This window comes from Felis catus, chromosome E2, assembly GCF_018350175.1.
Source record: "Felis catus isolate Fca126 chromosome E2, F.catus_Fca126_mat1.0, whole genome shotgun sequence".
Lineage (NCBI taxonomy): Eukaryota > Metazoa > Chordata > Mammalia > Carnivora > Felidae > Felis > Felis catus.
Window position 1 is genome coordinate 47,786,173 of NC_058382.1, and position 13,044 is coordinate 47,799,216.

The following is a 13,044-nucleotide window of genomic DNA, read 5'->3' on the forward strand; positions in this document are numbered from 1 at the left end:
CATCTAGGGAAGGGTGTGACCCCTTCCCTGTGTTTACATATATGTCTTGTAGGATCTCAGTAACTTACCTACTCTTGAGTAGGAAGGGTCATAAATGCTCAGTTTCTTATTTATCAGAATCTTGGCTTTCCCCAATTCTGAGCCCTCTTCTGCAGATCTTACTCTTATGGAGGCTCTTAGGGTTTTCCTTATATTGACACAGCAGACATATGTCTGAAAGGTACCACTTTCTCCCCTTTTCAGGATATCAAGTTCCCAGACCTGCCCTGATCTCGCTTCTGGAGGCAGGGAATTTGCCATGGGGCCTGGAGGCACAGGATAACCTATCTGCAGAGAGGACCAAAGACATCTGTGAAGGTAAGCGAGGCAGGTTGAGAACAGGCACCTATAGAGCTTGAGAGAGCAGTGTATTTTAAAATGAACCATGCTTGGAAGGATTTAAATAAAATGGATTATTTCTCCTAATAGGTAATAATATGAAACTTTTCCCATTAATTTTAACTCTTATCAAGATAACAAATTCCTCTTAATCATTTCATGCAATTTTTGAATCCATTACTCTTTTCTGAGTTTCAGCATTTCCTGTTTTAGTAGTCCTCCTTCTTTGGACAGGATGGATTTGTTCAAGGGCAGTTTTCAGCACTTGCCGTGTGCCAAGCTTTGTTTTAAGAAGTTCTGGATGATACATGCTATGGAGACAGATGTAAAGAGCTGGGGGGAATATGTGTTAAGTACTCGTGTTGGTATGTAGTAGTGGGCTGTGGGAGCACAGCAGAAGGAGAACTTGGAGGAATTCCCATGTAGAAGCTCGGGTAAACTTCTTCAGTGGCAGGCTGTATGTGCCAAATTTGACTTCTTACAGTGGATCCCATGTGGAAAAAAAGAAGGTGGATTATCTGGCTTGAGAAAAGCAATCGAGGATCCAGTAAATCATTGTGAAGAATTTTGCAGTTTAACATGCAGGACAATCACCGGGGGAGCATATTTAATCTAATTTTATTTATTTATTTATTTATTTATTTATTTATTTATTTTTAATGTTTGTTTATTTTTGAGAGAGAGAGAGACAGAGTACAAGCAGGGAGAGGCAGAGAGAGAGGGAGACACAGAATCTGAAGCAGGCTTCAGGCTCTGAGCTGTCAGGATAGAGCCTGACGTGGCGCTTATATGCACAAACTGTGAGATCATGACCAGAGCCGAAGTCGGATGCTTAACCGACTGGGCCACCCGGGTGCCCCAGTGGAGAGCATATTTTAAAATGGGTATTTCTGGAATATTTGTCTATCCTAGTAAGCAGTGGAAGAGCCTGAGGTTTAGACCTCAAACCTAAGCGAGACTTCCTAGAATTTGGGGCTGGCAGTTTACAGTATACCCTCACCCCCTTTACTCAGCCAGCAATGGAGATGAATATAGTGGGGTGTCTTACCCATCGAACTTTGTGTGAAAAATCTAGATTGCAGAGTTTGTGGTGGACCTGAAGGCTCTATCCTAAAGAACTTAGGGCATGGGAATAGGAAATGACAGAGCAGGTAAAACCAATCATGCAGCAGGAGCAGTGACCCCTGTCACAGTGACTTTGCCTCTAGTGACACAGGCCCATATTTGGTTGCATTTGCAAAGTATTAACATAGTATGTGCTTCGGATTGGTCTGAAAGAAATTGAAGGAATAAAATCTTATTAAACTATTACCATATGTCAAGAGTTAACTTTTGAGTGAGTGAATTGGATAGGGGATAGTGGCACTGCAAAAATGGAAAAGGAAGGGTGCCTGCATGGCTCAGTGGGTTAAGCGTCCCAGTTCTTGATCTCAGTTCAGGTCTTGATTTCAGGGTCATGAGTTTGAGCCCTGTGTTGGGTGCCGTGCTGGGCATGAAACCTACTTAAAAAGTTTAAAAAAAAAAAAAATGAAAGAGGAAAGAGTATGTGTGGAGCTACAATCGACCAGATCTTATCAAAACTTGGTCATCAAAGAGGAGAGTTGACTCAGATAACACTGGGAAGTCATGACATAAAAGGAGCTTTTTAATTCGTGTGAATTCAGATGTGAGCGTAGAGTCTGAGGTTCCTTTAGAATATGTGTAAGTGGATGGCCAGAGCAGGCCATGGAGAAGGCAAGTGTAGAGTCTGAGATAAAGGTCAGGTCTACAGATGTAGATGCAAGTGTACTCTACCAGAGTTTTAATTGAAATGACACTCAGAGAGAACAAAGGGCTGAATCTTAAATGTTAAGGGTTATTTAATTTTGTTGAGAGAGAGGGAAGAGAAAATAGGCAGAGGAGGGTCCCTATGAGGGAACATGGAACTGAAGCCAGAGGTAGGAGTTTCAGGATAGGTATTTTGCACAGAGGGAGGGAGTAGGAGATGAAAAAATTGAGGCAGCACTTTAGATAAGTTTATTTTGGTAAGTTTAGAAACGGAATATAAGTCTATCAAATGTTTGTCAAACTTTTTTTTTATTATGAGCCTCATGGGGTATTAGATTTTACATCAAAACCCTCACTATGTACTCTGAGACTGGAGTATCAAGAAACAACATTTACCTTGGCATTGCAATGTACGTGAATACTGTTCTATGTTAGGCTAGTGTATTTCATTTAAAAAATTGTTTTCATTTAAAAAATTAATTTCATTTAAAAAATTGACATGATGTCAATTTCTCAACTAATGAGTAGGCAGTTTGATTAAACACTACTATAAGAAAAGCTGGATGTGAAGGGAAGATTGTTCAGGTCAAGTGGATTTGAGGATCTGCAGAAGGAGGTTGGTGATGAAAAGGAGGGATGATATAGCTGGTAGAGTAGTGTAGCAGGGGAAGGGGAAGACATGGCATTGGGGTGACTGGGAAGTGTGACTTGAGAGGGCAGTGGATGGCTTGGGACTAGTGGGTGTGGAAATGGAAGGGAAAGACATTGAGGCCACTGCATCTGGGCAGTTGTGTTCTTTCAGCAGGAAGGTGGGGGTAATGGCTAGAGACCTAGGAATGTGGTTGCTTAGAAGAACTGCTATGGGGAACTTGATCCAGATGAATTGCAGAGTATGAGGTAGCAGGAAAATAGAGTGTTTTGGTCATTGATTGCTCAGTCCTGGTTTTATAGCAAGAAGGAGGCAGGGTATGAGAGCAGACCACCAGATCTCCGTTGTCATGATCACCCTTTTCCAGACTACTGGTTTTCCCATTTGCTTCAGTCTCTGACATCTCCTCTCCCACTGCTTTCCTCCTAAGGGTTCTTACTTGTTTAACTCACACTCAAAGGATGAACTTGATTAATGAGCAGATGAGTCCCAGATAACCCAGATTAATGTTAAAATTAGTCTAACATTTTTTATAAAATAGATTGACTTGAACTTAGGTAAAATGGCATCCAGTCTTTTGGAACACAAATGCCGTTTTATAGGTGGCTGTTTCTCTTCCTTTTGCTAATATGAGAAGGACTGCTCTGCAGTCTTGATGTATCTAAGTAAACTGAATTCTTCACTTTCCATATAAAATATCTGCATTTTTGAGATTCAGACTTTTGTGAGAGTCTGATGACAAGACAGGAATTGTCAGCAGTTTTGGGGTATTCATTGACATCTATGGACCTGCAGTTAATAACTTCTAGGGGTGAGGTCCTGCAGTTAAGAACCTCTGAGTGTGATTTTTTTCTTTGTCTTGCCACAGCCTAGTGCCTCTAATGCTCAGTGTCTCCAGTCTTTTGGGACATTTGCAGGGTATGAATTTTTTAAAAGAACAGTTCATGCATCACCTTTGTATCCTGACTCTGTTCTCTTGTACTTGCCAGCTCCAGGGTCACCACTTGCTCTTGGGCCCTTTGCCTTTGATATTTTGTAGGCCTATTACTATGATAAGGTCAGAAGATTAAACACACTAGAGAGAAGTCATTAAAAAAATATGGAGTCTGGAAAAGCTTAGGAAGCAATCTAATGTGTGCTGTGTATACCAATACCCTGTTTCTCCTCAACTGTTCTCTGTGTGATACTTGGCACTTTCATTTTAGTAGCCTGTTCTTGCTAACAGTCCGATGTGGGGGTTGGAATTGTAATCTCTAAAGGCCCTATAATTTATTTTTTGTTTATTTGTTTGTTTGTTTTAAAGGCCCTATAATTTTTGATGTTAGTTTGTTTCTAGCATAATTCTCAGGTGGCATTTGTGTTTTCTGTTATGTTAGATACTGAGACCAACATTAACAGTGAGTCCACATCAACACAGGGAATTTCTGAAGAAAGAGATGTCATGTTGTCACATGGTTTGCAGAAGAGTGTTCTTCAGGGAACCAACTTGCTAGAAACCAGTGAACTGGAGAAACACCAGGAAATCTCCACAGTAAAAAATATTAAAGGAAAGGCTCCAAGAATCCACTGTGCAAGGAAACCCTTCATATGTGAGGAGTGTGGGAAATGCTTCAGTTATTTTTCTTACTTTGTTAGACACCAGAGAATTCACACCGGGGAGAAACCCTTTGAGTGTAATGAGTGTGGAAAAGCCTTTAATGGCAATTCTTCATTAATCCGGCACCAGAGAATCCACACTGGAGAGAAACCCTATCAGTGTGAAGAATGTGGAAGAGCCTTTAATGATAATGCAAATCTGATCAGGCATCAGAGAATCCACAGTGGAGACAGACCCTATCTCTGTGGAGAGTGTGGAAATAGTTTTACCAGTAGTTCTGAGTTTGTTATACATCAGAGAATCCACACTGGGGAGAAACCTTATGAGTGTAATGAGTGTGGAAAAGCTTTTGTTGGTAATTCACCACTGCTTCGACATCAAAAAATCCACACTGGAGAGAAACCCTATGAATGTAATGAATGTGGCAAAAGCTTTGGAAGGACTTCTCATCTTAGCCAACATCAACGTATTCACACAGGGGAAAAGCCTTATTCTTGTAAAATATGTGGGCAGGCCTTCAATTTTCATACAAAACTAACTCGGCACCAGAGAGTCCACAGTATAGAGAAACGCTTTGACTGTGTAGATTGTGGAAAAGGCTTTAGTGCTCAGGAACAATTAAAAAGGCATCTAAGGATCCATATTCAGGAGTCTTCCTCTTTATGTGCTGAGTGTGGAAAAGTCTTCACTAGCAAAAGAAATCTTCTTCAGCATCAAAGAATCCATACTGGCCAGAAACCCTATGAGTGTGTCAAGTATGAAAAAACCTTTAGGACTTCTTCCAAGCTAGGTCATCATGAACATGTCTACCCCGGAGAGAAACCTGTCCTGGACATTTGTCATTTTGGCCTCCCAGAATTTTTCACCCCCTTTTACTGGTAATAGTACACTAAATTTCCTTTTGGATTTCATCTTCCACTCTAGTGGGATGTGTGACACAGGCCTGGCCACAGATTCCTTCCCCTAAGCTATAGTTATTGGTTCAGATGTCAGTAGTTCACCCACAATGGTCCAGTTAGAGCCCCAGGACTTGGTAAGAATTAATAGGAAGAAATGCTCTTCTTTTTTTCCTTAGTCATACAGCGGAGAGGAAGTCTCAGATTCTTGTGGAGACAGAATAAAGTTAACAGAGTCAAAGAGGAATCAGAGTTGAAGAGCAATCACCCTGGAATCTTCTGTTTGAACAACTGCGTTAAATCATATCTGAAGCCAGAAATACATCTGGGTTTTTTGATTCCAGTAACCAATACATTTAGCTTTGTTTTTGTTCTGTTGTGTTTCTTTGTTGTTGTTCAAGCAAGTTTAGGGTAGGTTTTCTTTCCTTGCAACAGAGCCTTACCAGCATAACAAAAATCTTCAGGGATAACAAATCTTAAGGAGAGTGTTTTGTGTTCCAGCAGTTCCTGTGATTGTAACAAGAATGGAAAACCCATTGTAATTCAAGAGCACGGGCTATATCAGGACACCAGTATATAGAAGTTCTAGCTATTTGAGGGGCACCTGAGTGGCTCAGTTGGTTGTGTGTCTGACTCTTGATTTCAGCTCAGGTCATGATCTCACAGTTCGTGAGATCAAGTCCCAGGTCAGGTTCTGTGCTGACAGCATGGAGCCTGCTTGGAATTCTCTCTCTCCCTCTGTCCCTCCCCTGCTTTGCTTCTCAAAATAAATAAAAACTTAAAGTTTTTTTTAGTTATTTAAGCTCTGTGACAAGTTTCACTGTTACTACAAAATTATGTCTGCATCAATGAATCCATTCTCAAGATAAATCTTAACTATAAAGCCAAAAGCTTCCACTCTTAAAGCTGTCATTTTGTTTGCTCAGTTTTTATTTGGAATGGACGCTATTCTAGGGATTAAACTGGTAAATGCCAGGCTATTGTAGCTTTAATAATGTGGCATTTACCAATTTGTCTAGAAGAGCATGCCCACCTTGCCCTTTGATCTGGTTAGTGTGCCAAGGAAAAGCTCTGGTTCTCATATGAAGGGGTGCTGAGGTGTCTCAGTAAGAAAACAAAGAGCTGGCCCTTTAGATGATGAGTGTAGTCTGCACCCTCTTTTGTCTAGTGCCCTTTTGCTGCCAACCATCGTGGCAGTCACCCTACCATATTCCAGACTACCTGTTCCCTGAAATCCAGCACCTGGTGACTTCACCATCTCTTCCTTATTTGCCAGCAGTTTAATGAGCAGTTGTATCATGTCCTTGCACTGACCAATGGGTAATAGGCTGGGGGATCACTTAACTTAAGAATTGAGGTATAATATACATACAGGAAAATGCACAAATCATAGTTGTACAACTTAAAATGTTTTATAAAGAGCATAGCCTTATAATCAGGAAAGTACATACCAGGACCTGATGTCTCCTTGCACCCCATTCTAGTCATTACTTCTCTCTCATAGTAACCTCTTTTCTGATTTCTACCATCACAATTTTTTACATGAATGGAGTCATCAGTATAGATCCATTCTCAATGCTGCATGGTATTCTGTTACTTGAACATACCACGATTATTGCCTACTGTTGCTAGGCATTTCAGTTATTTCTAGGGGGATCATTTTGAGAGCAGATAATTGAAAAGTCACTCAGAATAAAACTGGTGAGAGTAAACAGGCTTTGGGACTTGGTTTCACGTGCTGCCATGTGAGCCATAGCTGCCCTTAAGTAAATGATATCACAGCAGTAATACCCTTGGCACTCATCCTATGCCAGGCACTTTCCTAGTCACTGCACACACTTAAACGATTCTCTCAAGTGGGTGTTGTAATTAGCTCCATGTTGCAGTTGAGGAAAAGACTGATTAGGCCACCCAAGGACACAGAGGTAGCAGAGTAGGGCTTCAGACATGGGCAGTCAGTCTGGTTTCAGAGTGCACCTGTGTCCTAGCCATCCCAGTATTCCCCTATAGAGATCCGAGTTAAGGTCAGTACCAGAAGAGGGGTTATTTGAGGAGAATGATGGACTCCTTAGAGATGGAAGAGAGTATCAGGAACAAGATCAGGAGGCCTGTGCCTGACTTCACACAGTGAGGGAAAGCATAGATTGAGCTAGAACAGTAAGACGTGTAGTACAGATAGTCTCAATATGGCATACCCAGGAGGCAGAGGACCTGGCTCTTAGGTCCCTCAACCCTCTGAAACGCCATTGGAAAATGGATATTTTCTGTCATGTACCTGAATCAGCTGGCTCCTCTGAGGTGTTTTCAGGTTTGAGATGTGGTGAAAGCCTTAGTGATTAGTCATTTTCATCTTTGTGTACTTAATTATCAAGTAGTTTGCATCCATGGTCCCTGACCCCAGTGCCGTTATCAGAAAGCCTTCTCCAGCTGAGAGTAACCGCCTTTGAATTAGTTATGGTTAGTGTATTAGTTTCCTATCGCTGTGACAAAATACCACAAATTTAGTGGTATAAAACAAAAGAAACAGTTTTGGAGGCCAGAAGTCTGAAATCTGTTTTCTTGGGTTGGAGTCAGGGTGTTGGAAAGGCTGTACTCCCTGGGGAGACTCTGGGACGAGTCTGTGCCTTGTCTCTTCCAGCCTTTGGTGGCTGCCAGCATTCCTTAGCTTGTAGCCACATCACTCCAATCTCTGCTTCTGTCTTACCTCTCTGTGTGTCTAATCTCCATTGGCTTCTCTTGTGGCATTTAGGACCCACCCAAGGTAATCCAAATGACACCAGTAAAAACTGCCTTTTAAAAAAAATGTAATTCTCAGATTTGTATTTTTTTTTTTTAATATTTGCTTTTGAGAGAGAGAGAGAAATAGAGCATGAGCAGGGGAGGGGCAGAGAGAGAGGGAGACACAGAATCGGAAGCAGGCTCCAGGCTCTGAGCTGTCAGCACAGAGCCTGACATGGGGCTTGAACTCACGAACTGTGAGATTATGACCTTAGCCGAAGTCTGATGCTTAACTGACTGAGCCACCCAGGCACCCCTGTATTTTATATTTTTAAAGTGTATTTTTGTTTCTGATGTTTTTTTTTATTAAAATAATTTTTAATGTTTATTGTTTGTATTTAAAAAATTTTTTTTTAACATTTATTTATCTTTGAGACAGAGAGAGAGCATGAACGGGGGAGGGTCAGAGAGAGGGAGACACAGAATCTGAAACAGGCTCCAGGCTCTGAGCTGTCAGCACAGAGCCCGACGCGGGGCTCGAACTCACGGACCGCGAGATCATGACCTGAGCTGAAGTTGGCTGCTTAACCGACTGAGCCACCCAGGCGCCCCTAATGTTTATTGTTTTTAATTTAATGTTTATTTTTGAGAGAGAGAGACACACAAGAGTGTGAGTGGGGGAGGAGCAGAGAGAAAGGGAGACATAGAATCTGAAGCAGGCTTCAGGCTCTGAGCTGTCAGCACAGAGCCCGATGCAGGGCTTGAACCAACGAACCCGTGAGATCATGACTTGAAGTTGGACCCTTAACCAACTGAGCTACCCAGGCACCCCTCAAATATTTATTTTTAAGTTTTCATTTTAAATTCTAGTTAGTTAACATATAATGTAATGTTGGCTTCAGCAGAATTCAGTGATTCATCACTTAAACACCCAGTGCTTATCACTACAAGTGCCCTTAATACCCATCACCAGTTCAGCCCCTCCCCTCCCCACCTTTCCTCCAGCAACCCTCAGTTTGTTCTGTATAGTTAAAGAGTCTCTTACGGTTTGCTTCCCTCTCTCTCTCTCTCTTTTTTTTTTCCCTTCCCCTATGTTCATCTGTTTTGTTTCTTAAATTCCACATGAATGAAATCATATGGTATTTGTGTCTTACTGACTTATTTTGTTTATAATACACTCTAGCTCTATCCATGTTGTTGCAAATGGCAAGATTTCCTTCTTTTTGATGGCAAAAACTGCCATTTAAAGTAACATTTACAGGCCCAGAAAGTGGGACCTGGTATCTTTGTTTGGCTATTACTCATTTTTTTAAACTTTATTTATTTTGAGAGAGAGAGAGCACAATCAGGGGAGGGGCAGAGAGAAGGAGAAAGAGAATCCCAAGCAGGCTCCACACTGTCAGCGTAGATCCCGATATGGGTGTCGATCTCACAAACCATGAGATCGTGACTTGAGCCGAGATGAAGACTGACGCTCAACCAACTGAGCCACCCAGGCACCCCTGGTTGGCTATTACTGAGATCCACAAATAAGGTGGAAGAGGAAAGAAGTTAACATTAATTGAGCAATGCCTGTATTGTATGTACTTTAAGTGAAACAGCATATAGTATTTACAACAACTATGTGCTATTACCCCATTTTACAGATGAATGGAGTTTCAGAAAAATGAAGTGATTGCCCAGTGTTTCATTGCTAGTCAGGTAAGGAGCCAGAACTCCTCAATATGATTCCTACTAAGTCACAGTGCCTCAAAAGCTGGCTGGTGTTTTGAACTTACTGACTAGGCAGTGTTAAGTTAGTGCACTTGATAACACATAACAAACGTATTTGTTTCTTTTTCATTTCCTGCCCACCATCTATATTGCATTTTCAAATAACCTGAATATAAAGGACATTGGGGTTTTAGCAGTTTGCTATTATCCAATGTGGTTTGTAATATAGCCAAACGAGATAATTCAAGGAAAACTACCTTAAGGAACCAGAAGTACCTGGTTTGGCTAGAGATGTAGTCTCTGCTTTTTTATCATCATCACCACCACCATCATCATGTGTGATCTCTTGTTTTTTAACTGAAATATTTAATCACTTGTATTTAATATACTTATTAATTAATAGGTTTAAGCCTATCATCTTCATATTTGTTTTCTGTTTGTCCTATAGTTCTTCCTCACCACCCCTTCCTGCCTTTTTTTGGATCAATATAATTTTTATGATTTCATTTTATCTCCTTTTGTGGATGTTTAGCTATAATAGTTTTTGTTTTAGGGTTCTTCTAGGATTTAGACTATATATCTTAAACTTAGCACACTCTGCCTTTAATATTATAGCACTTCATGTACAGTATAAAAACCTTATAAAAATGTACTTCCATTACTCCTCTCTTTTTTTTTTTTTTTAATTTTTTTTTTAACGTTTATTTATTTTTGAGAGAGAGACAGAGCATGAACAGGGGAGGGGCAGAGAGAGAGGGAGACACAGAATCTGAAACAGGCTCCAGGCTCTGAGCGGTCAGCACAGAGCCTGATGTGGGGCTCGAACTCACGGACGGCGAGATCATGACCTGAGCCGAAGTCGGACGCTCAACCGACTGAGCCACCCAGGCGCCCCCCATTACTCCTCTCTTAATCTTTTAAGGTTGCTTGAAATTGTCCCACAGCTCACGAATTATCTGTTCATTTATTATTTAAATTTTTAATTTTGAGATGATTGTAGACTGACATGCAGTTGTAAGAAATAATACTGAGAGATCCTATGTATCTTTTACCCAGTTTCCTCCAAAGGTAACACAACAATCAGGATACTGACATGGGTAAAACTCCACATACTACACACTTCCATATTCACAGGGATCTCTCATTTTGCCTTTCTAGAGCCACTTACAACCCTCTCCCTTATTCCTGGAAGCCACTAACTTATTCTCTATTTCATTTTTAAAAATCACTTTAAGAATGTTATGTAAATGTTACCAGACAGTATATAACATTTTGAGATTGGCCTTTTTGCTCAGAGTAATTCTCTGGAGATGCATTGAGATTTTTGCTACATGTATCAATAATCTGTTCCTTTTTATTGCTGAATATATTCCATAGTATAGATACTCCACAGTTTCTTGAACTACTCACCTATTGAAGGACAGCTGAGCCATCTCTAGTTTTTGGCTATTATGAATAGAGCTGCTATAGATGGACAGTTGTATACAGTTTTTTGTGTGAAAGAAAGTTTTCAGTTGTCTTTTTTTTTTTTTTTTTTTTTTTGAGAGAGAGACAGAGACAGCATGAGCAGAGAAGGGGCAGAGAGAGAGACTCCCAAGCAGCCTCTGCACTGCTAGCACAGAGTTTGACACAGGGCTCAAACCCAGGAAACTGTGAGATCATGACCTGAGCCAAAACCAAGAGTCAGACGCTTAACCGACTGAAACACCCAAGTGCCCTAAGTTTTCAGTTGTCTTGAATAAATGCCCAGAAGGACAGTTGCTGGGTCATATGATAACTGCATGTTTATAGTTTCCTAAGAAACTGGCAAACTGCGGGTGCCTGGGTGGCTCAGGCAGTTAACTGTCTGACTCTTGGTTTTGGTTCAGGTGATGATCTCACGGCTTTGTGGGTTTAAACCCTGTGTCAGGCTGGGGGCTGACAGCGCGGAGCCTGCTTGGGATTCTCTCTCTCCTCTCTCTCTCTGCTCCTCCCCCACTCGCACTGTGTCTGTCCCTCTCTAAATAAATAAATAAGAAACTGAAAAACTGTTTTCCAGGGTGAGTGCACCATTTTATTTTACATTTCCACCAGTAACATATGAGTGATTCAGTTGCTCTGCATCCTTGGCGGCATTTGGTGGTGTCACTGTTGTTTTATTTCAGTCATTCTGATAGATGTTTATTGTATTGTGGTTTAATTTGCATTTCCCTCATGGCTAATGATGTTGAACATCTTTTGTTTATTTGTCATCTGTGTATCTTCTTCAGTGAAGTGTCTTTTCACATATTTTGCCCATTTTCTAATTGGATTGTTTGTTTTATACGGTTAAGTTTTGAGAGTTCTTTATATATTCCGGAAATATATTATCAGGTATGTGCTAGTACTGCTTGGATATGTGGTTTGCACGTATTTTCTCCTACTCAATAGCTTTTCATCCTCCTAACAGGATCTTTTACATAGAAAAATTTTTTAAAATTTTGATGAAGTCTAATTTAGAACTTTTCCTCTTACAGCTAATAAATTTTGTGTTAGGTCTAAGAACTCTTTGCTTAGCCCCAGGCTCTAAAGATTTTCTTTCATTTGTTTATAAACATTTTACATTTACATTTTCACATTAATGTCTGTGATCCATTTTGGGCTTATAAGTTGTGATACTCAGGTTGGGATTCATTTTTTCCCTATGGATGCCCAGTTGCTCTACCACTGCTTTTTGAAAAAGCTATCTTTCCTCTATTGAATTGCTTATACACTTTTGCAAAAAATAATAAGTTCAGCATAGTTGTATGAGTCTATTTCTGGGTTCTTCATTCTTTTCCATTGATCTATCTATTGTATATTCCTCTGCCAATAACACAGTCTTGATTGTTATAGCTATATAAGACTTAAAATTGGATAGACCAATTCCTCCCATGTTACTCTCCTTTTTTCAAGCTGTCTTATTCATTCTAGATCCTTTGCCTTTCCATATGGATTTTAAAATAATCTTGTTTATATCTTCAAAAAGTCTGCTGGAATTTTGATAAGAGTTGCATTAAACCTGTATATCAATTTGGGGAGAGCTCACATCTTTCTTACGCTAAATCTTCCTATCTATGAACCTGATATTTATCCCCATTTGTGTAGATCTTCTTTGATTCTTTCATCAGCATTTTGTGGTTGTCAATATTCAAGTGTTGTATATGTTTTGTTAGTGTTCATTTATTTTTTATTTTCTTTTCTGTGTCTTTTTCTTTCCCTTTTTTAACTTTTTAATGTTTATTTATATTTGAGAGAGAGAGAGCACGAACAGGGGAAGGGCAGAAAGAGAGATGGAGACAGAATCCGAAGCAGGCTCCAGGCTCTGA

At 40.3% G+C, this 13,044-nt stretch overlaps 1 protein-coding gene across 24 annotated transcripts in view; it reads left to right on the plus strand.

Annotated features, from left to right (window-relative positions):
• The window catches only part of LOC111556221 (zinc finger protein 23), a 141,299-nt gene that overhangs the window by 105,370 nt on the left and 22,885 nt on the right, over positions 1 to 13,044 (plus strand). For 15 of the 24 annotated variants that reach the window (XM_045046938.1, XM_045046950.1, XM_045046945.1 and 12 more), the window contains 2 exons: positions 244 to 357; positions 4,171 to 5,269. In XM_045046938.1, coding sequence (XP_044902873.1) covers positions 244 to 357; positions 4,171 to 5,269 — 1,213 coding nt within the window. Of the gene's footprint in view, positions 1 to 230; positions 358 to 4,170; positions 5,270 to 9,651; positions 9,707 to 13,044 lie in introns of those variants that run through there. The other 9 variants (XM_045046972.1, XM_045046974.1, XM_045046964.1 and 6 more) reach the window with 6 other exon arrangements.